Source organism: Oncorhynchus mykiss, chromosome 9 (genome assembly GCF_057628025.1).
Source record: "Oncorhynchus mykiss isolate SJ-2025 chromosome 9, ASM5762802v1, whole genome shotgun sequence".
In the NCBI taxonomy this organism is placed as follows: Eukaryota; Metazoa; Chordata; class Actinopteri; order Salmoniformes; family Salmonidae; genus Oncorhynchus; species Oncorhynchus mykiss.
In genome coordinates, this window is record NC_143030.1 from 50,298,105 (window position 1) to 50,322,618 (window position 24,514).

The 24,514-nt window shown below is 40.6% G+C and overlaps 1 protein-coding gene across 1 annotated transcript; it reads left to right on the forward strand.

The window, feature by feature from the left end:
* The first annotated feature begins 1,493 nt into the window (after positions 1 to 1,493).
* LOC110532193 (mitochondrial carrier homolog 1) lies at positions 1,494 to 24,082 on the forward strand. The gene is made up of 12 exons (XM_021615880.3): positions 1,494 to 1,830; positions 3,816 to 3,900; positions 3,991 to 4,097; positions 4,363 to 4,440; positions 4,889 to 4,946; positions 6,375 to 6,426; positions 7,778 to 7,837; positions 8,152 to 8,245; positions 9,985 to 10,032; positions 10,243 to 10,310; positions 21,927 to 22,002; positions 22,127 to 24,082. The coding sequence occupies exons 1-12, from the start codon at positions 1,669 to 1,671 to the stop codon at positions 22,199 to 22,201; spliced, it is 963 nt and encodes a 320-aa protein (XP_021471555.2). The 5' UTR covers positions 1,494 to 1,668; the 3' UTR covers positions 22,202 to 24,082.
* Positions 24,083 to 24,514: the final 432 nt, after the last annotated feature.

Sequence of the window (24,514 nt, forward strand, 5' to 3'; positions counted from 1 at the left end):
GGTGGGTTATGACGAGATGAGCGCAAGCCATGATGATTGTAAATCAACGCTCTGCTCACCCCCGATGCGGCCTGCAGACAAACACCCACCAGCCATAGTCTGGTTGTTAAAAGCACAAACCTCCTCGCTCTCATAAGGGATAGATTTGTGCGTATGAGCAACTGGGCTACAAATAATTGCAGTCCAGAGGTTTTACTTTCATCCTATAATGTCCTAACTGATTTGTGTGTCTAAGCAAGCACAGTTTAAGTGTCATTCCCTTTGTCATGGCAATCAGTTGTTTATTCTCACTTGTACATGGACAATGTGGAATTCAGCTTTAAAACCCAGAACAATCATTGTTTACTACTAAGAGGTGAGTGGGGAGGATGATTCAGCATTAATTGCTGAATACGTGCTAACGTTTAAGAGTATTGCATGAATTCTGTGCTGATTGTGTAATACCTGAATGTTGGTTTGAACAGACTGGTTGATTACTCAATTGGCTTATTGACATTTACACTTTTGTTTAGTTTAGCTATATTCCCTACATCTCCCATAACCATTCATGTGGAACATGGAGAATTTATCATGGTCTGGGATTTAATGTACTAATCATTTGGTGTTATGTGTATGAAACTTAGTACTAGGGTAAGGCCATACAAACTTGCTTATCAGATGTATATATATTTTTTACAAAGTGACGCAAGTAAAATAGAGAAATACAAGAGGACCACCTTGTTAAAAATGCTATATCGACCTAAGGGACCTTAATACTATAGCGAACTTATACCTAGTGACCACGTCAACAGATCTGAGCCTTTTCATGTAATGGTTAAAGTTTGGAAATGACAGTCACAGGGATCACGGTTTGAGTCCCAGGCGCTGAGGCACAGTTCATTTTTCATCCTCTGAGAGTACGTTTGTTCTGTATTTCTTTACTGAAAGCTTGATGGCATTATTTGCTATAATCTTTAAACTGTTCAGATGTGTATTTTATTTTTGAGAAATGTGAGAGACATCTGTTAAACAGTTAATTAAATGTGTTATACAAGAGTAGCCTATCATATTTTTTAAAGAAAAACACTGGATTTAATAACCAAGATAGGAGGAAAACACTTAAAAATAGATCCTATTTCATTTGCAGTTTAAAAACCTTTACATTCCTCCTTCCAGAAATGCAGAAATAGTCCTACAGTTTTTCCAAGGTCAGATCACAACAAATGGTAGTTGACTGAGGAACGCTCAACTGCATTCTCTTATATCGAGGTGGAGTTGAGTTTTGATAACTAACTGGTCGTGGCATTTGCTAGCGCCAAAATTGAGTTTGTATTTTAAATCTTATTTTAAGGCTAGGTTAAGGTAGATAGGGTTAGCAGTGTGGTTAGGTAAAGAAAAACTGATTTTATGACTTTATGGCGGTGCCAGCTACTGTCCACTCTGCAGCGCTTCCTCATGAGTCATCGCAATAAATGCCAACCTGCGTATTGCACTGTCAATTGTCTTTGACAAACACTGCCATCTGCTGGATAGAAAAGTGCATGCAGCTCATTTCCTCTCCACATGGATGAAAAGTAGTCCCGCCTCCTGTGTTTTGGTGCGCCGAGGAATCACGTGACATGCCTATATTCTTGTTTTGCTCATCTCATTTCCTACACAGTCTCCGAAATTCTCAATACCGCCGTAAAAATGGTGACACCGGAGAACTTGTCCGGCGAGACAGGTGCTCAAAGGGAGCCCAAATTTGACCGGGATGCGTCCACGACGGCCGTGGACACAGCAATCGTGCTTCTCGGAGCCGGGGTGACAGCGATCACACACCCACTGCTGTACGTCAAACTGCTAATTCAGGTAGCTAGCTAAACTTGCAAACTCAATTTATCTAACTAAATCCACATACTTCGTTTGAGTTATGAATTATTTAGCTAGCAAGCGCGAAAGCTATCACTTTGAAGTGCCACCTCATTGGGGCGTTTGAGTTTGCTTGACGCCGGTGTTGTGCCGAAAATCCTCTCCCCCTTCTACGACTTGTTTGCTAGTTGAGATTTCTGCTCTTCACTCCGTTGTCAGTTTAGCATACATTTCACTGATCTTAGTAGCAGAAAGCATTTGTCTGCAGTTTTCGGTTTGGCTATTTGTTTATGTGGCGGTTCTAGTCGCCCTGGGCGAACCCCCCCGGGACTGCGCTGTACCCCTTACCCATGTGTCCCGTACCTAAATCCTCTACTGATTTGTGTTAGTCTATGAATAAATCTCTTTGACAAAATTCGTAATCTGTCCCATATCTTATTCGACTAGTATTTTTGAAAGTGTAAGGATAATAATTCAGCCATAGTTGTTCTGAAATGTTTATTGCTTGCCAACATTTTACTCCCCCTTCTGTGTTTAATATAACACACATACATGATTTATTAATTTCGGTTGCCTATCCTGACGTGAAGTTTGTTCTATAGAAAGTATTTGACTCTGATGTGTGCCACAGAAAGTATTGGACACTAGCCACAAAATTAAGAAAATTAGAAGGGGGGGGGGGGGGGGAGATTTTCGGCATAACACCGGTTTGCTGGGTGTCGTAGGGCATCATCTCTCCTTTGCCTAACCTCAAATAAACCGCAATGCACTCTCACATAAGTGTGTCTGGGGAAGATAGAAAGCAATATTTTCATATATTATTTACATTAAATGTTAATGTAAATCATCATCCCTTCAAGTTCCTGTCACAATTAGATTTATTTGTTATTGTTTGTTTATTGGTATACACAATTCAGCTTTTAGCTGCCGTGTATACACAAAATAAAATGAAAAAATGAAAAAGCTATGCTAAAATACCCTGCCTGGCGACCTGCCCTCTTTTCATAACTGTACTTGTCAAGATGCCACCCCTTCTTCTAACTGCAAGTGCATGCCAAGGTCCTAACACTACAACTAGCTATACAAACAAACATATAAACGCAACATGCAACAATTGCAAATATTTTACTGAGCTACAGTTCATATAAGGAAATCAGTCAATTGAAATCAATTCATTAAACCCTAATCCATGGATTTCACATACCGTAGAAAAAAAATGGGGCGTGGTTCAGAAATCTAGTCATTATCTGGTGTGACCACAATTTGCCTCATGCAGCGTGACACATCTCATTCGCATAGAATTGATCAGGGTGTTGATTGTGGAATGTTGTCCCAATCCTCTTCAATGGCTGTGAAGTTGCTGGATAGTGGTGGAAACTGGAACACGCTGTCATAAACATAGATCCAGAGCATCCCAAACATGTCTGGTGAGTATGCAGGCCATGGAAGAACTGGAACATTTTCAGCTTCCAGGAATTGTGTACAGATTCTTGCAACATGGGGCTGTGCATTATCATGCTGAAACATGAGGTGATGGCGGCAGATGAATGGCACGACAATGGGCCTCAGGATCTCGTCACGAAATCTCTGTGCATTCAAATTGTCATTGATAAAATGCTATTTTGTTTTTTGGTCTGTAGTTGATGCCTGTTCATACCATAATCCCACTGCCACCATGGGGCACTCTGTTCACAATGTTGACATGAGCAAAACGCTCACCCACACAATTCCATACATATGGTATCTGGTTGTGAAACCAGTTGGACATACTGCCCCCCCCAAAAAAAATACACCCTTGCCTTTCGTGAACTAACACTCGCACTTTACTTTTTTCCCTTCTTACTAGCACTGACTTTGCTGATGTACTTACTATGACTGAGATACTGTATGTGGTTGTCCCGCCAACCTATCTTAAGATGAATGCACTAACTGTAAGTCGCTCTGGATAAGAGCGTCTGCTAAAAATGACTAAAATGTAAATGTAGATTGGACATGAGCCCCTCACCCCAACTGTCGGAACCACCATGTTTGGGAGGAAAGTGTTGTACCTCCCTGGATTCTTCTCCTATGGTGAGTGGGTCTTAATGGCTTATCATCCTAATTCCTCGCCCTGAATGGGGAAGAAGAGGTGACAGGAATGTGACGTCTATCTGTCCACAGCACAGCACATCATAAGGGTGGATGGAAAGAGGGGACTCTTCCGAGGTCTGTCCCCTCGTATTATGTCCAGTGCCATCTCTACCATGGTCCGGAGTAAAGTCAAACAGGTGAAGGAATCCTAGACCCAGAGGAGAGGTAGTTCATACTCAGTAGTAACATATTGCAACTGCTCTCAATCGGTCTTTGAAATGCGCAACTCTGGCCACAAAAGCTTATAATCCAACCAATCATTGGCGCTTGCTAACGTACAGTCAGAGTATCCTTATCAAATGAGAGAGACAGATGTAATTAAATAATACCTTTGTGACAGAATGCTGGAAGTACTTAATTTATGTAGTTATTGAAGGCCTGACATCTTTTTTTTCTCTCCAGACCATTCCAGCAGAGGAGGTAGAGAATGTATCTGACAGAGATGACTTGAACACCTCCCTCAGGAAAGTGGTCAAAGAGGTGAGAGGTCAAAGTGCGATAGGGCACATAAAATGAATGTATCAAATGTCAGGTGGGTCTATGTAAAGCCATTTGAGTTTAGTAAATTGTGAGGAATAGTTTTGTGAATCATTCTTTTGTGAATCATATCATTCTCCCTTTCCTAAACATTCTTTAAGTATTATGATTACGATAACTGTGTGTGTGTGTATATTCCTATTTAAATAAACTCATAAATAAAATAACTTGAATGGCCAGCATACCTGTAACAAGTAATTAACAAATCCACTCTTACGTTTTAGTTGATAAAGTATAACATTATGTTGAGAAATTCTTAATTTGCTGGTCTTATCTTTGTGTTTGCACTAGCTTCCAGTATAGCCTACATTGGTGATTTCTGAACGGATTAGATGTAGCAGTTTTGCATAACTATGCCCGCTGCACTGTTTGATTTCCTCTTTCTCTCAAGACCTCACATGAGATGGTCATCCAGTGCCTGTCCAGGATAGCCACTCATCCCTTCCATGGTAAGTCCTAAGGCTATTGCTGTTTTTGTCTGTTTATTTTCTCTATTTGCATTTGTATTTTAGTGGACACTGCAGATTGGCCTTATTTATTTGTTAGCTCTAAGGTTTAGTTTCCTTGTGATGTTCTGCAGATCCAGTCACTAGTGAAAGCCTACACACCCCTTGCAAAGTCTTCACATTTTGCTGCCTTAAAATTTGATCTAAAAAGGAGTATATTTGTTTTTTCCTCCTACCGATCTACACAACCTACTCCACATTTTCAAAGTGAAAGAAAAATGTCTAACTTTTGAATTTGATAATAATAATTTTAAAAAATTTGTATATATATTTGTCTTGATTGTGTATGTCTTCACGCCCAGAGTTAACACTTGGTGGAAGCACCTTTGGCAGCCATTACAGCTGTGAATAAGATTTTACCAACTTTGCACAACTCTTGCACAGCTCAAGATGAGTAAATTTGGTTGGGAATCATTGATGGACAGCAATATTCAAATATTGTCTCTGATTTTCAAGCAAATTTAAGTAATGATTGATACTGGACCACTCAATACCTCTTGGAGAGCCTTTCTAGTGTGTCTTTGGCGTTAACATTTGTGTAACTGTCTAGCTGAAAAATGAAACTATTATAGGTTAGATTTCAGAAGATTGAAGTGGGTTTTCCTCTAATCTTTTACCTGGGCTTTGCTCCTTTTATATTTATTTTGATCCTGATAAACTCCCAAGTCCACGCAGGTGACACGAATACCCATAACTTGATGCTGCCATCACAATATTTTAAAATACAAAGGATCAACAACATTGCATTCACGCCACATTACTGGCCTGTATGACAAAGTGAAAAGATGGAAGTGTTAAAGAAATCCACTCCAAATCATCCATTCAGTTTTTTTTATTGTATTTATTTTTTATTTAACCTTTACTCAACAAGACCGTTAAAGCCAGAGTGAGTAAGTCTCAATTACATAATTTGTGATTATGAAATATCAAACTTTAGGGTAGACAAAACAAACCCAGGCAAGACGTCATAACGTGCTCTATCTGAGAGTTCTCAAGCGGCCGCTGGGCCAGCTACCCTTTGATCGGTCAGTATCAGACAACTGGTGTTCTCGTTTGCTTGTAGCCTACAAAAGTTGTATTTTTCAGCGGGACAATTACACAAATGTTAATTCCAAAGACACACCAGAATGGCTTTCCAATAGGTGTTGAGTGTTCCTGAATGGTCCAGTCCACCCCCAAAACCAAATTTACTGAGCTTGAGCAATTTTTACAAAAACAATGGATATACTGTACACTACCGGTCAAAATCAAATATTTTTTTTGTTTAATGTTAAGGCAGCAAAATGGGAAGACTGTGTAAGGGGTGTGTAGACTTTCACTAGGCACTGTAACAATGTTTGCTCCCCTGATGTTCAGTTGTCCTGTTTTTAGTGATCTCAGTGCGCTGCATGGCCCAGTTTGTGGGGAGAGAGATCAAGTACAGGTAAGGTGTGACACATGCAGCATACCTCAGATTTTGTATGCAAATTTACAAGAAGAGTAGTTGACTCATACAGGGAGGAGGTGAGGGCTCTGGGAGTGTGGTGCCTGGAAAACAGCCTCTCGCTCAAAGTCAACAAAACAAAGGAGATGACCGTGGACTTCAGGAAACAGCAGAGGGTGCACTCCCCCTATCTACATCGGCGGGACCGCGGTGGACAAGGTGGAAAGCTTCAAGTTCCTTGGGGTACACATCACTGACAAACTGAAATGGACCACCCACACAGACAGTGTGGTGAAGAAGGCACATCAGAGCCTCTTCAACCTCAGGAGGCTAAAGAAATTGGGCTTGTCACCTAAAACCCTCAAACTTTTAAAGATGCACAATTGAAAGCATCCTGTCGGGCTGTATCACCGCCTGGTACGGCAACTGCACCAACCGCAAGGCTCTCCAGAGGGTGGTGCGGTCTGCCCAATGCATTACCGGGGGCAAACTACCCGCCCTGCAGGACACCTACAGCACCCGATGTCACAGGAAGGCCAAACAGATCAGACATCAACCATCCGAGCCACTGCATCTAACATCCAGAAGGCGAGGTGCATCAAAGCTGGGACCGAGAGACTTAAAAACAGCTTCTATCTCAAGGCATCAGACTGTTAAACAGCCATCACTAGCACATTAGAGGCTGCTGCCTATAGGAATAGACTAGAAATCACTTGCCACTTCAAGGAATGGAACACTAGTCACTTTAATGATGTTTACATATCTGGCATTACTCATCTCATATGTATATACTGTATTCTATACTATTCTACGGTATCTCATTCACTTAATGTTTACGCATCTTGCATTACTCATCTCATATGTATATATTGTTTTCTATACTATTCTACTGTATCTTAGTCCGTTCCGCTCTGACATTGCTCGTCCACATGTATATAGTCGTAATTCATTCCTACTAGATGTGTGTATTGCGTATATGTAGTGTAATTTTTTTTGGGGGGGGGATATTACTGCACTGTCGGAGCTTGAAGTACAAGAATTTCACTACACCCGCAATAACATCTGGTAATCACGTGTATGTGACCAATAAAATTTGAATTGATTTGACTTACCTGAATTCATCAAACATTTGGGAAGAATGTAATTACTGCAACTTAATGATTCCACTGACATGGTGCAATGCAGAATGTTTACTTATTATGCAAAAATGCTATATTAGAGGTCTACATAGGTTGAAGTGGTAGAATTGATAGCTTAGTTGCATTAGAGGCACTCAGAGGTTTTAAACACGTAAATTATTAACACTTGGCTGAAACTTCGTCTTTATTTCCTCTGGGATTGACTCTGGAAGGGGGTTGTTCAGCTGCATAGCCAACATCTTCAAGGAGGAGGGCGTTGGGGGATTCTTTGCGTAAGTCATGCTTTTTCATACCACTTTGTAAAGTAATTTCATTTCTTAGCAGTTAGACAAGTGGGAGAAGTGAGACACATTGGAATCTTTGGAATTAACCATCATTCTCACTGACTACATGACCGCAATGTTTATGTGGGTGTCCTAGTTTGTGTAGCACTATAGGTTGAAGGACATCATTATCCTTTATGTATACTACCTCAGCAAACCAAATTCAAATCATGGTATGACTCAATATTACTGGTTTAAAACCTTTGAAATGGTTTTGGCCTGTACTATATTTATGGCCTTGTCTATTATTGGTGTGTTTGCAGGGGGGTTGTGCCCCATGTCCTGGGTGAGGTCATCTTCCTGTGGTGTTGTAACCTCCTGGCCCACTTCATCAACACCTACGCAGTGGACAACAATGTAAGCACAGTACAGACACCTCTAAGCACTGGTCTAAGATCAGCTGTTACTAAAATAACCTCGGTTGTAAACCCCTGTGAGAAATTGTTGAAATTGTAGATACTTGACGAGGCCATAAGGGTAGGAAGAATACAATAACCTACTTGTCTTGTTACCCACTCTTGAATAACATGAAGAGAATTATTAAAACATATTCTACTTCATCCTTTGTCCAGTAACGGACATGAGTTTCCATCAGATGCAATCAGGGGTTGGAACCAAATGTATTTTATAAGCTTTTTATTCTGAACAGAAACTTTTTTGTTTGTTCCGTTCCACTGTTCCGACCAGCAAAATACAGTTCTGAACCGGTTCGAACCAAAGAAAAGTACTGGTTTATATCATTCCTTTCTGTAGCTTTTAAACCTAGCTCATTAAATTACATCACCAATCAGTGTGGATAGAGCAGGCAAACTAGTTGTTTACATGCGTGATGGACAGACAAGTGTAGCATATGGCGCAAGATGCGACTGAAATTTTTGCAGGTGGTGAGAGAGGGTTGATGAGGAGGCTTGACATGTTGTTATGGCATGCAATTATCTGAATTAGGTCCACAGAATTATACCTAGGAGGAGAGGCTTCAATTAAGTAACTTTTATTGTAACTTGCTAGCTCAAGCTTACAAGCTACCTAAAAAGCTTGTGTGTATGCACAGTGGCACCGGAATTAAAAACGCGTCCTACCTTTTTGTAGTTAATAAATCCAACTTGAAACTTTAATCCATTCATGTCAAACTAAGAAAAAAAATATACCTCCCTATCTTCTGAATCACACTCGTAACGTCAGTATAGTAGCCTATGCTTCGGATGTGGGAGGGACCGGTAACCTAAACACGCGCCCACACACACAGGCAAAGATTTTCAACTGGCACTGGAATATGTTTCTGAGTGACAGAGTAAGGGGTTTGTATAGGCGCTTTGTGTTTTTTTGTGGGACTATAAAACAAATATGTCTGAAACGTAAAATAACGTTATTAACTGGTTCTCATGCTTTTAAAATAAAGTTTCTGTTCCGGAACAGTATGGATCACTTTCGTTCCGTTTCTATTCCTTAAAAAATGACGTTTTCGGGATCTGTTCCCTAATCGGTTCCATCCCCTGTCTGGATGCAATGTATTCTTTCTACTTTTTAATGATCTCAAATGGATAGGAATAGTCAAATATCTTCATCATGCTATTCTATTTAAAGTGAATGTGCACAGAGGGTGATGGTCCAGGGTTCAAGGCCTTCCTTGAATCTGTCTGAGGCAGGGTCTGGTAATCCAGTGACAATGGGGTACAGAGTAGGGGTTGATACTTTTCAGCTGAACACTGGGCTGGAGGGTCTGATCAATCCAGCAATGACTGGGTAGCCAGTTGACATCTGGCCCGCTCAACACTGGTTCAAGATATAATAGTTTAGGGCAGATGCCCCAGAGTCGGGATGATAGAAGAGATCATGACATCATGTGTTGGAATACAGTATGTTCATGACGGAGCACAGTAGAAAACCAACATGATGACGCTAAATTGGAACATTTTCTGTCCACAAAACATCCCTTGCAAAAGGTGACAACAAGAGTATGGAATACTGGATCTAGTGAGTGCATCGCATGAAATACATTTTCACTGAGGTTTTTTGGCATATTTCCAAGCTGTTTTGTGCTCAGAAAATGCCTAACACCATTATTTTATAAATGCTTCCCTCACACATTTTTGCAGTTCAGCCAAGCCCCAGCAGTGAGAAGCTACACTAAGTTTGTGATGGGGGTAAGTTCAGCTGCACAACCTCTGCATGTCATTGTACTATTTTTTTATGAATGAACTGTGGCGGTGGGGCTATTTTGAGTATCTGTCTCCCTTTTTTATCACAGTTCTAAAAGCCTCCTTGTTTTACAATGCTAATCAGATGGTGTTGCACCTATGACAGTTGTGTTCACCTTGTTGTCCCATGTTTGATCTCCCTACCTCTGTCTTCAGATTGCAGTGAGTGTGTTGACATACCCATTTATGCTGGTGGCAGACCTGATGGCAGTCAACAACTGTGGGTAAGTGATTAGTAAGGCTGGGAATCACACCTCAGTTTTTCTGTCTGTTTAAAAAAGTTTAAACGTTTTTAACTCGAGATGACCAGAGCACTCACAATGCAGTGCAAAAACGTGCACGCTTCTCGTTGAAAAAAATAGAGCTTTGATTGTCTGCTTAAAATATTCTGTTGTTAGGTATAATGAAGATCAAAATGCTGCTCTTGTTGAAAAGATTGGGCTGAAATGTTGATTTGGGGTGTTTATGGTCATCAAGATTAGTTGTAATGAAGCACAGTTGAGATCAAAATGATGCTCCTGTTGGGAAGTGCTTGCGATCTCATCGAAGAGAGAACTTTGTCTGGCTCTGTAAAGCCTCTTTTTCCTTTTGTTTAGTTTACTTAAGTGAATTCTCAATTTACTCTGTTTGACAGTCTGCTGTGTTATCAGACTTCTTTGCTATTCCCTTTGCCTTATTCCGCTCAGCAATTCATCATCTATCAATGGGGATTTGGCAGTTCTAACATTATGTTTCTTGATGGGCGCAGTTTCATACATGATACAGACCAACAAATATTTTCTCACATCTTCAACATAGAAGTCATTGCAAAACCTCTTGTATGATTGCTTATGCACAATTTTGTTTTTTCTAGATATGACTGTTATACTAGGATCACTACTTTGAATGGGTGTAGATACTGTTTTAGAACAGATTTCAGAAGAATTAGTAAAGATGTAATCAATACATGTGGGTGATTTTGTTCCTGTTCTGTTTGTAAATACCTTGATAGGTTGACTGATAACCGGAACCAGATTGCAGTCGTCAGTTACAGTTGAAAGCTTATTTTTGAGTGGGAAGCTTGATGACAATGAGTCAATATTTAGGTCACCCAGAAAATATACCTCTCTGTTGATATCACATAGTGCTTTCGGAGAGTATTCAGACCCTTTGACTTTTTCCACATTTTGATACATTACAGCCTTATTCTAAAATAGATTAAATTGTTTTTTCCCCTCATCTACACTCAATACCACATAATGACAAAGCAAAAACAACTTTTTAGAAAACGCATTCAGACCATTTACTAAGTACTTTGAAGAACCTTTGGTAGTGATTACAGCCTCGAGTCTTCTTGAGTATGATGCTGCAAGCTTGGCACACCTGTATTTGGGGAGTTTCTTCCATTCTTCTCTGCAAATCCTCTCAAACTCTGTCCGAAGCGCTTCTGCACAGCTATTTTCAGGTCTCTCCATAGATGTTCAAGTCTGCGTTCTGGCTGGGCCACTCAAGGACACTTCATAGACTTGTCCCGAAGCCACTCCAGCATTGTCTTGGCTGTGTGCGTAGGGTCGTTGTCCGGAGCGCTCTGGAGTAAGTTTACATCTGGGATCTTCTGGTCTGTTAATCTTTCCCTCGATCCTGACTAGTCTCCCAGTCCCTGCTGCTGAAAAACATCCCCATGGCATGATGCTGCCACCACCATGCTTCACCGTAGGGATGGTGCCAGGTTTCCTCCAGACGTGACGCTAGGTTTTCAGGCCAAAGAGTTCACTCTTGGTTTCATCAGACCAGAGAATCTTGTTTCTCATGGTCTGAGAGTCCTTTAGGTGCCTTTTGCCAAAACTCCAAGCGGCCTGTAATTTTTATTTTACTGAGGAGTGGTTTCAGTCTGGCTGCTCTACCATATAAGCCTGATTGGTGGAGTGCTGCAGAGATAGTTGTCCTTGGAAGGACAGAGGAACTCTGGAGCTCTATCAGAGTAACCATCAGGTTCTTGGTCACCTTCCTGACCGAGGCCTTTCTCCCCCGATTGCTCAGTTTGGCTGGGCGGCCAGCTCTAGGAAGAGTCTTGGTGGTTCCAAACTTCTTCCATTTAAGAATAATGGAGGACACTGTGTTCTTGGGGACCTTCAATGCTGCAGACATTTTTTTGTACCCTTCCCCAGATCTGTGCCTCGAAGCAATCCTGTCTCGGACCTCTAAGGACAATTCCATCAACCTCATGCCTTGGTTTTTGCTCTGACATGCACTGTCAACTGTGGGACCTTGTATGCCTTTCCAAATCATGTCCAATCAATTGAATTGACCACAGGTGACTCCAATCAAGTTGTAAAAACATTTCAAGGATGATCAATGGAAACAGGATGCACCTGAGCTCAATTTCGAGTCTCAAAGCAAAGGGTCTGAATACCTATGTAAATAAGGGGTTTGTGTTTTTTTTAAACCTGTTTTAACTTTGTCCCTATGGGGTATTGTGTGTAGATTGATGAGGCTGTAACGTAACAAAATGTGGAAAAAGTCAAGGAATCTGAATACTTCCCTAATGCACTGTACATTATCCAACATTTCACACATATAGTCCAAATCCTAACTTTTATTGCTCTGTGGTCTATAGCAATTTCCTACGAGAATAAGCTTTAGATGAGGCAGATGAACCTGTAGCATATTACTTCGACATAATCTGACATGAGATCCTCTCTGTCTAACAGGAATAAGACTCTGGACATGCATAGCAACACCTCCTATATTTGCATTTCTATTTTTCCTATATATTCTATAACCATATATAGCTACTAGTGCATAATCAAAGGAATTATCTAAGTGTTTCACAGATGGCCAGGATATGAATGTTTACTGATGTTAGTAGGTTGTCAATTTCATGAACCTTTGTTTCTCACATGCTGACCACCATCGCTCGCAAGTTGATTTTGTTCACCCACACCAGAAGCGATCAGGACACATAGGTTGAAATATCAAAACAAACTCTGAACCAATAATATTAATTTGGGGACAGGTCAAAAAGCATTAAACATTTATGGCTATTTAATTAGCTAGCTTGCTGTTAATTTGTCCTGGTATATAATAGGGCTGAGCGGTATACCGTATTTTATGATATACCAGTATTGATACAGGGACCGGTTTGGGTTTTTACTTTATTAATTTTTATAGTTTACTTTGCTACTTGAGTGATCTCTCTCCACTCTTTCTCTCCGTGCCACTTTCCAACAGACCTAGCCACGCCCCCTATCACTCAAGATGCGCATTTGATGTTCCTCACGAGACACTTGCGTTCAGTCTGCATGGTCAATGCAGCACATGCAGCAATGTTGATGACAACAATGCCTTTATCACTTTGCTTCTAAATCCACTAGCGTTCTATAATTACACTAATAGTTTGTGTTTCTTACATCCGCAAACAGCTAGTTTGTCTTTTCTTAGCAAGTTGCCCTAAATCTTGACGCTAATTGTTAACCGCTAATGCTAATAGCTAGCTAGCTAATACATGTACTGAGTAAGAGCAAATGTAGCAATCTAATACAGCCTGATAATACCAGTGATGGTGTAGACCTAAATCAGCATGTTGTTTGTGCAACAGTATCTTCTAAATCAAAGAGAAATATGCAAAGCAAGAATATGTTAGCTACATGAAGTAGCTAAGAGAGAACATGCAACGTAGCCAACCAAAGCTTATAGGGTCCACTAGGAAACACTTTAGTTCCTATAATGTCACAATAACTCCTCCCTGGCATTTCAATTCCTTGTCATCTCAAACAACACTGTATTCAAAATGCCCACTATTATATTCTAGCTATAGAATTAGAATAGTCTCTCTATTTCCATGATTCCAACAGTTTTTGCTCTAATTCGCAAGTGAAATCGCAATTGCGATTGGTTAAAAATAAATCCTAGATTATTTGCCTATATCGTACAGCCCTACATGGCAGTGTGGAATTTATCTCAATTGAGCAGTGGTGTAAAGTACTTCAAGTATTTGTACTTAAAGTACTACTTAAGTAATTTTTTTGGTATCTTTACTATTTTTATTTTTGACAACTTTTACTTTACTGCATTCCTAAAAAGAATACTGTATTTTTTACTCAATACATTTTCCCTGACACCTAAAAGTAATAGTTACATTTTGAATGCTTAGCAGGACAGGAAAATGGTCCAATTCACGCACTTGTCAAGAGAACATCCCTGGTCATCTACTGCCTCTGATCTGGAGGACTCACTAAACACAAATGCTTTGTTTGTAAATTATCTCTGAGTGTTGGAGTGTGCTCCTGGCTATCCGTAAATTAAAAAAACAAGAAAATGGTGCCGTCTGTTTGGCTTAATATAAGGAATTAGAAATGTTTTTTTTATACTTTTGATACTTAAATACATTTGATCAATTACATTTACTTTTGATACGTAAGTATATTTAAAACCAAATACTTTTAGACTTTTACTCAAGTAGTATTTTACTGGGTGACTTTCACTTTTACTTGAGTCATTTTCTGTGAACGTATCTTTATTTTTACTGAAGTATGACAATTGGGTACTTTTTCTACCACTGCAATTGACTGTAGGATCACTCACTACTCATAAAGCAAATGTAGAACTTTTATTATTCAAAAACTAAAAATGCCATCATACCGTAATTTTTTAAAAAATACTGTGATATAATATTTTGGCCATATCGCCCAGCGCTAGTATATAAACATTGGGTTGTTATTTTACCTGACATGCACAAGGTCCTCTACTCCGACATGTAATCCAAATATAAAACTGTAAACATAATTTGTTTCTCGTCATCTCTCCTCCTTCCTCCTTCCTTCTTTTTCTTCTTTGGACTTTATTTGGCGGGTTGGCAACCAACTTGACAGCATTACTACAGCTGACCAGAGTGTGGACCTAAGTTCATCTTTCAGTCACCCTCAAACTGGATGGACATCAGAAATAGAGGAAGAACTAAAAACAAACCAAATATAACTATTGTAAAATAGATTGTGTCTGTAAAATGTGTATAAGATGTTTAAACTGAAGGTAGCCTAAGTGTTTATTAGTTTGCTTCTCTCTAGAATTCTGAAAATATTCTGCATACGGAGATCTGATTCTCCATGCTGATGTGCGGCGCTTGAATCGCGGCAAGGTGCTCCAGCATTTTCTTGATTTGGTGCCTGAAATTATAGATTTTCTGGAATCGAGGAACGAGGAGTATGAACAGCTGTCAGAGGACTCATGGTTGCTTGACTTGGGGTTCCTTAAAGATTTAACAGCAAAACTGAACCAGCTCAACTGTGAGCTGAAAGGGAAATACCGAAACACCCACATGATTAGCGCAGTGAATGTATTCAAGGTCAAGCTGGGTTTGTGGACCTCCCAGCTAAGGAATTGGAGGCTGACACACTTCCCAAACCTTGAAAATGTGTCACAAAACATTGAAGACAAAAACGCCTTTCATCCTGAACAATTCTATGCCGATCTGAACAAGCTGGCATCAGAATTCGCCTGGCGATTTCAGGAGGTAAGTAAACCAGATGGAGAAAGTTGTTGCTTTTATTTCAATCCCTTTCCTTTCATTGACATTGAAGAGCTGTCAGCTAAAATGCAGGGGTTTGCTTTACCAACGGGAGCTGACATGGAGATACTTGATTTACAAAGTGACATTGAGTTGAAAGCTAGATGGAGAGACAAGGACTTGTGAGTAGAGCGAAGTATTCACTCGTTTCATTCTGCATTCTTAAGGTGCAGATCTTCTTTGGATCCACGGATGGCCTTTTCAGAGATGAAAATCATCAAGTCCAAATACTGCACTCGCCTTACTACTGCACATCTAACAGATTGCATTAGACTAGCCGTCTCAGACTATGAGCCGGAATACAAAACGCTTGCAGGAAGTGTGGAGTCACAGCCATCACATTGACTGAATGAGTATTGTACATAGTTTTTCAGTGTAAATATTGAGCTCATAACAGACGGAGAGATTGTTTCTGTGGGGCCTTACTTTCATATGTAGTCTATATTGAGCCTGTCAGAACAGAGATTCAGAACTGGTGCATTACTTTCCTGTGTATAGTGCATATTGAGCCTGTCATTGAACAGTTAAAGTGTTGTAACATAGACAGAGACCTATTCTTACTATTACATTTAATTTGTTTAAACATTTTATATAAATAGTGAAAATAACAGGTCTTAGTATTGACCCCTATGGAACACCTTTATGACCTGAGTCCTGTCACTAAGATAATTGTGAAACCATGACATGGTGTTAGAGCCCAGGCCAATCGAGGACACCTTGTTCAATAAAAAAGCATGATCAACAGTATCAAACGCATTTGACAGATCCACAAACAAGGCAGTACAATTCATTTTAGCGTCTAAACCATTGACAATATCGTTAATTAACAACCAATGTGTTTACTGTGCCCTGGCCTAAACACAGATGTATTTATATTCAAAATACCATGGTCAGATAAAGTTGAGTTGCTTATTTACCAAAGATTCAAGAATCTAAGCTAGATATGGAAGCCTGGAGATGGGAGGATAAAATATCAAGATCACCATTATCCCCACCCTTATGTGGTGGCAGCACATATGTTGTTTTCCATACTTTAGGAATATTTCCTGATAACATTGTTAGATTTACGATATGGGTTACTGAGCCAGCAATAACGGGGGCTCCACACTTGGGCTTACCGGGCTCCAATTGGTCAGACCCCATGGTGTTCCTGGTATCAGTAACAAGTAAGCCATCAATGACTTATTTTTCTGTGAACTGCCAAAATGCAACTACCATCTTCGGAGTCAATCTGTAAAATTCCAGAATCAGCATTTAGCCCACTCTTAGAGATAGTAGGTCTAGACGCTATTTCAAAAAGATAGCCTGATTAAATAAAATGGCAGAGTTGCAAAGAAAAAGCCATATCTCAGACTGGCCAAAAAAAGAAAAGATTAAGATGGGCAAAAGATAAGACACTGGACAGAGGAACTCTGCCTAGAAGGCCAGCATCCCGGAGTCGCCTCTTCACTGTTGACGTTGAGACTGGTGTTTTGCGGGTACTATTTAATGAAGCTGCCAGTTGAGGACTTGTGAGGCGTCTGTTTCTCAAACTAGAAACTCTAATGTACTTGTCCTCTTGCTCAGTTGTGCACCCGGGCCTCCCACTCCTCTTTCTATTCTGGTTAGAGACAGTTTACACTGTTCTGTGAAGGGAGTAGTACACAGATTGTGTGAGATCTTCAGTTTCTTGGCAATTTCTCGCATGGAATAGCCTTCATTTCTCAGAACAAGAATAGACTGACGAGTTTCAGAAGAAAGTTATTCTGGCCATTTTGAGCCTGTAATCAAACCCACAAATGCTGATGCTCCAGATACTCAACTAGTCTAAAGAAGGCCAGTTTTATTGCTTCTTTAATCAGCTCAACAGTTTTCAGCTGTGCTAACATAATTGCAAAAGAGTTTTCTAATGATTAATTAGCCTTTTAAAATGATAAACTTGAATGTGCTATTGGAACACAGGAGTGATGGTTGCTGATAATGGGCCTCCATACGCAGATGTAGATATTCCATGAGAAATCGTCCATTTCCAGCTATAATAGTCATTTACAACATTAACAATGTCTGTATTTCTGATCAATTTGAGGTTATTCTAATGGACCAAAAATGTGCTTTTCTTTCAAAAACAAGGACCTTTCTAAGTGACCCCAAACTTTTGAACGATAGTGTATAACTATCTCTATAATTTGGGTACATCGGCGGGGCTGTAGTGGAGCGGGTAGAGAGTTTCAAGTTCCTTGGTGTCCACATCACCAACGAACTATCATGGTCCAAACATACCAAGACAGTCATGAAGAGGGCGCGACAAAATCTTTTCCCCCTTAGGAGAAAAGATTTGGCATGGGTCCCCAGATCCTCAAAAGGTTCTACAGCTGCACCATCGAGAGCATCCTGACCGGTTGCTTCACCGCCTGGTATGGCAACTGCTCGGCATCTGACCGTAAGGCGTAAGGCCCAGTACATTACTGGGGCCAAGCTCCCTGCCATCCAGGACCTATACAATAGGCGGTGTCAGAGGAAAGCCCATAAAATTGTCAGATACTCCAGTCACCCAAGTTATAGACTGTTTTCTCTGCTACCGCATGGCAAGCGGTACCGGAGCGCCAAGTCTAGGACCAAAAGGCTCCTCAACAGCTTCTACCCTGTTGCGGATGGGTCAACTTAGCTGTGGTTTGTCACTTCTAAGCCTTAGATTTCAGTTAGCTGGTTTGTCACCTAACTTGAGGTCTCCCGAATGAAACCCATATTCACCTTTGTGTATCAGAACAATACCTATTTCTATTGCGTGGAATCTTGGAGCGAAGCACATTTAAGAACAACTCAGTTACACCTAACCTATCTGGTTCTTTATATCTCAGTGTTGATACCTTTTCCTTTTTAGATATTTAGTTAAACTTCTCCCTTTATGGTAGTCTTCTCTCCCCTTTCTATAAGCCTAGGGTACTTCTCACCCTATGAGCGTCCTCTTTCGTCCTTTGTCGATAGCCTATATACTTAGTCCAACTATTCTTGTACGAAATAATTATCTCCCAGTTAATTTCTTTTTAGACCAATTCCTTCTTGATTCCCCAATGGAACCTTTTTGTTTTGTTGTCATTTATTCAATCAATTACATCAGTTTAGCAACAAAGCTTCTCAAACAAGTACCTTTTTAACATCAACCACAGTTTTACAGAGTAATTCCTAACTTTTTCCTATATCAGTGGTACATTGTGTCTATCTGTGCATTTTTTAATATTTACCAGAAGTCAGTCGATCCTGAGGAGGGTAGATACTGTGCCCGGAGTTGATCTGGACAGGAATTTAGAATTTGGCTATGTTCCTAAGTTTGGAACTCTATCGCTTACACTGGACGACACTCAGTACGTAGTAGCTTTCGCTGTAGACTCGTATTCAGTCGACCGGCTAGAACGGTGTATTTTTATAGTTAACTACATCACTTTCCAGTGGATTAGTGATAGGTAGACACATTTATCCTAACAGGTTGTAGGTATGGTACTTTGAATAGTATAGTCAGGAAAGGACTAAGGTACTTCAACGAGCGTATAAGTATAAAACGAACTACGGTTTCCAATTGGTAACAGTGGTAGTTTTAAACAAGACAAGTAGTCAATGAGATCAGAACTCCAAGTTGTGACCCTGTTCTCTCCTTTTAGCACAGTGTATATACCCTTTCTCAGTAGTTAGACCTTGAGTACTCAGCTCTTTGTGGTCACTACTTAGGCAACTCTAACTCCCTCATCAGAGTCATCCACACTTCCTCTTCGTTAGATTGTTGTGTTTCTAACAGAGGCGTCACTAACGGAAGCGGTTTCACCAAAGCCATTTTTGGTGCTATTGCGTCAACCCCAATAAGACTGCTGAACAATTAATAAAATTGTTACCGGACAATTTACATTGACCCCCGCCCCCCCTCTCTTTTGTACACTGCTGCTTCTCGTTGTTTATTATCTATGCGTAGTCACTTCACCCCTACCTACATGTACAAATTACCTCAACTAACCTATATCCCCGCACACTGACGCAGTACCGGTGCCCCCTGTATATAGCCTCGTTATTGTGCTACTTTTTATTTTAATGTTCTTGGTAAATATTTTCTTAACCAACAGTGCACTTCAAGAAGAGTTAAGGGCTTGTAAGTAAGCATTTCACAGTAAAGTCTACACTTGTATTCGGTGCATGTGACAAATGAAGTTTGATTTGATTTTAAGTTTAGTCACAATTTCTGAGCAGCCTGAATATTTTGCCACTTTTTTTGAATAATTTATTTTAACCATACGATTTTTCAATTCATCATCGATCCAAGGGGCTCTAACAGTTCTCACAGTTAGTTTCTTAACAGGTGCACACTTGTCAAGAAATTGGCAAGAATCATTTTACAAATACTCTCAGGTGCTGTATCTGGATTCTCCTCCTTATACACATCAGACCAACATAAATGTTTTACACCTTCAACAAAAGAGTCCTGAGAAAACATTTTGTATGATCTCTTAAAAAACTTTAGGCCCTGCCTTTGTTACTTTGGCTTTCCTTGTTATTGCTACACTGTTGTGGTCACCACAGCCAATGGGGAGTGATATTGCTTTGTAGCAAAGCTCTGCAGAATTTGTGAAAATATGGATATCACAGAACCAACACTATTGGTATACACTGTAGTTGGTTGAGTGATAACCTGTCATGTTACTGGCATTAGTCACAGTAAAAAGTTTCCTCTTGAGAGGTCACCAAGAAAATACATTTCTCTGTTCGCATCAGAGACCGTATCTAACATCACACACACATTCACCAGATTTTGACAGTTTGCACTTGGTGGCCTATAGCAGCGCCCTAAAAGAAGATGCTTCAGATGAGTCAGGGGAACCTGCAGCCACAGCCCTTCTACTTCATTTGTCATGAGATCCTCTGAGCTTAAACAGGAATGTCTCTGAATATATACAGCAGCCCCTCCCCTGTTGACATTCCTGTCTTTTCTTTAGATGTTATCCTTGTATTCCTACTGCTGTATCATCAAAGGTGCAGTCTAAATGAGTCTCAGAAATGGCTGATATATTCATATCTGAAATGAGCAAATTTCTAATCATGAACTTTGTTTCTGAAGCTACATATATTTATCTGAGAGAATGTAGAACCTTTCCTGGGTAGCTTATCTAAAACTGAACCTGTAATAATATTATAGGTTGTGTTTCTAATTCTATTTCTGAGGGGGTATGGGGTGCTCTCCTGTCGGCATGGGGCGGTAGTGGCGTGGGGGTATGGGGTGCTCTCCTGTCGGCATGGGGCGGTAGTGGCGGGGGTGTATGGGGTGCTCTCCTGTCGGCATGGGGCGGTAGTGGCGGGGAGGTATGGGGTGCTCTCCTGTCGGCATGGGGCGGTAGTGGCGGGGGGGTATGGGGTGCTCTCCTGTCGGCATGGGGCGGTAGTGGCGGGGGTGTATGGGGTGCTCTCCTGTCGGCATGGGGCGGTAGTGGCGAGGGGGTATGGGGTGCTCTCCTGTCGGCGTGGGGCGGTAGTGGCAGGGGGGTATGGGGTGCTCTCCTGTCGGCATGGGGCGGTAGTGGCGGGGGTGTATGGGGTGATCTCCTGTCGGCATGGGGCGGTAATGGCGGGGGGGTATGGGGTGCTCTCCTTTCGGCATGAGGGGTAGTGGTGTGAGGGGCTGCTGTCATGTAAGCATGGGAGGTAATGGGGTGTGGCGGTGCTGTCATGTCAGCATGAGGGGTAGTGAGTGGGGGCCAATGGAGTGGGGGGTTTCTGGCCTCTCTGGCCGAGTTAGTGTCTGGGTTTTAACATATAGAGTATTGGTTGGGGTTGGTAAAACTAAACCATTGCTAGAGTGGATATATTTAGCTGAACATTTTTAAATGCAGGCAATAAGAATAATAAATTGATTAGTTATCACTGTTCAATGTCTGTGTACAACATCTGTCACAAAATGTCATAGTATTATTTATTTGCTGGAGGACAAGATTACTGTACATCATACTTCATTTGTTATTACATAGGTAATTATTCAATTCCGTTTGTAAGGGTTCCAAGCATACCTGAGTCAGTGATCTCTCACTGAAGCAAGCCCAGCTTCTTTAAGTCAAGAGCACAACAACAGTAGAAAGTACCACTGATTATGCCCTTGTTATGGTCCGTTTTCTGTACTGGTGCCAGTTGAAAATAGTAAAAATGATCTGTCTCAACTTTCATATGAAGTCAATACATAGACTTGATGGGATATGGTTTCTATTGATTTGTTTGACGTCCATTAGATCAATCCTTTAGCTTGTGGGTTCAGCTTTTAATGGATCTCTGCCTTGTGTGTTCACAGCTTAGTGGCTGGTGTTCCCCCTAACTCTCCCATCTTCAAGTCCTGGGTGTGCTGTTGGGCTCACCTGAGCCATGAGGTACAGTCCACTTATGTGGATCAAATGGAACCCACTGATACTGGTTGTATTTGTGTGTGAGTATATTTTTGTTTTCTCTGGTAGCGCACGTCTGAAACCTGTCTTTTTGTGCCTCACCCACCAGGGCCATCTCTTCCGAGGATCCAGCTTCTTCTTCCGCCGCGTACCTGTGAAAGCGATGGCCTTGACTGAGGAGTGATGTCATCAACCGCCGCACAACCTGTGCCACTGTTCTCCCTCCTAACTGGTACCTCAGTGAGACCAACGTACAGCCCACCAAGTCAAACCTTCCCCTCACCTTAAACACCCTGGTGGGTACAGCAGGAGCAGCAAGATATCAATGGGCTTGGTGATCTACTGATCTTTTTTTTTGCTGAATCAAAGTTACTTACAAAATAAGTTGTTTTGTTAATTTGGTTTTTAATCTTAAGTATTAGTGTAGCCACTCAAAAGTAAGAGGTTGGAGAATTAATGTGAGCAAATCAAAATGCTATCCAATAGATGTCCTCTTGGTTGAATGCTGAGAGTATAATCTCCTTTTACTATCCCAGCCTAAAGTTGCACAATTCTTTTTTATTTTTTCAATTCAAATCTATCACTTAATTTAGCCATGTATTTATTTTTATATACAGTTTAATTAAGTTCTATGTAAGCTTTGGAATTGGATAGTTGATAACATCATCTATTGAAATATGCCAAATGTTTATTTTTCAAATGATCTTCTTCCCAGAAGCATGATAAGTGTTGTTGCATTCAAAGGGGATCCTTTGTCTCCTATCAGAAGTGCTTTAACCAAGAATTATACCTATTCAGAAACATCATAAACCCACAATAACTGGAGTACTCTCCTTTCAACCATAAGATTAATTAGACAACTGGTTTCTCGCAAATTCTTACAAATTGCAGCTCTAGTGTTTTCGTGCCATGAGGAGTATGAAACGGGAGGAATTCAGAGGGCAACCAGTGGTTTTCAGTGATGTCTAAAAACTTAGCCTGCCACCCAAAAAAGGTTTTCTCTGTGGCCATATTGACAACTGTCCTTTAATGTATAATATATCAAATAAGTGATATATCTAACTGGTGCAAAATTATGGGTATGTTTGTGTTACCAATGACAAAGAAATGCTAAATTATGTGATGACAATGGCTGAGCATATTATGCATATTACGATACATTTTGCATTCAGGCTAAGGGTGTGTGCCTGATCTTTGAATCAACCATTTCTGTTTGAGTTCCTTTTTGACTGCAGGTGAAGATCCCAATTAACCTGATAGTTTACAGTTAACCACTTGTAGTAGCATATAAATAAAAGGAATCACCTTACCTCCTCGTTAACATGATCATATTGTGTCTCCCCCTGCCCCCATGATCAGTGTTAACCACAAAATGATCTTGACCGGGTTTGGTATAGGCTGTTTTTGTCCTTATTCCAGATGTTTTTGTTGCAATGGATTGCTCTAATCATGTCTACTTGAAATAATGTGTGGAAAAAAGCTTGCAGAAGAGACCTGCTTTGCCAAGTGTGTGAGTGGGTTTATGATGTGTGAATCTTTATACCATGTAATTGAGAATATGATGTCCAGTGCTGTAATCTTTCTGTATGTTTTTTTTTCTCAAAATGTCATGAGCATTCACTCTCGTGTGTGTGTGTGTGTGTGTGTGTTCCAGCCAAACATTCCCTGTAAACTGTGATCTCCGAAAGAGGGAGAAGCAATGGTGAGGCAGTTGCTTTGCGACCTTGCATTTCCGATGTCTATTTTCCTGAAATAATATGAAAGCTGGCATTCTTGTCTAGTCTACAGTATCTGTGTTAGGTTTAAAAACAATCCTTTGATCTGGTTTTATATTTTTAAAAATGAAATTACATGGATGATGTGATGGTCTACAAGTAGTCATTTCTCTGTGACCAACTGGGCAGACACACACACATTTTTGTGCAAGGCAGCAGCTTGAATGAGAGGGTCAAAGAGTGGTAATTTCCTGTAAATGTATTAGCTGGGACAGACACATACGTTTTGTTCCCTGCATAGTTAATCAATCATTCATCAGCTTTTCATTAAACCCATTTGTAATATAAAATCTATCTGACCAGTTAAAATCCATTGTGCATGCCAGGAGTTGTTCTACATGTCCAGTCTGCACAAAGCAGTCTTTCTTTTACCCAGTGGGTCACAGCGGTGACCTGTCTTGCCATGAATGATGTTCAAAACCCCAAAAGAACTGGTTGTCCCTGTTGGTGAAATAACATAAACAAGGCACTCACCTTGCAACAAATCTAAAAAGGTTGCGTGTTTCTGATCCTAGCACACAAAAAAAAAGTAAAATGAGCATGTTAAACTTACAATTTATAGCCAGACCAACAGAGCTCTTGCAAGGATTTAATAGAAGATGGATTGAAAAGAGTTTTAGACAGTTCAAGACCCCCTGGGCAACATGTTAGCAACCTGCCAGACTGTTGGCTTAATGATGACACTAAGGTGAAATCTCTGGGCAGCTCCATCTCTAGGATTT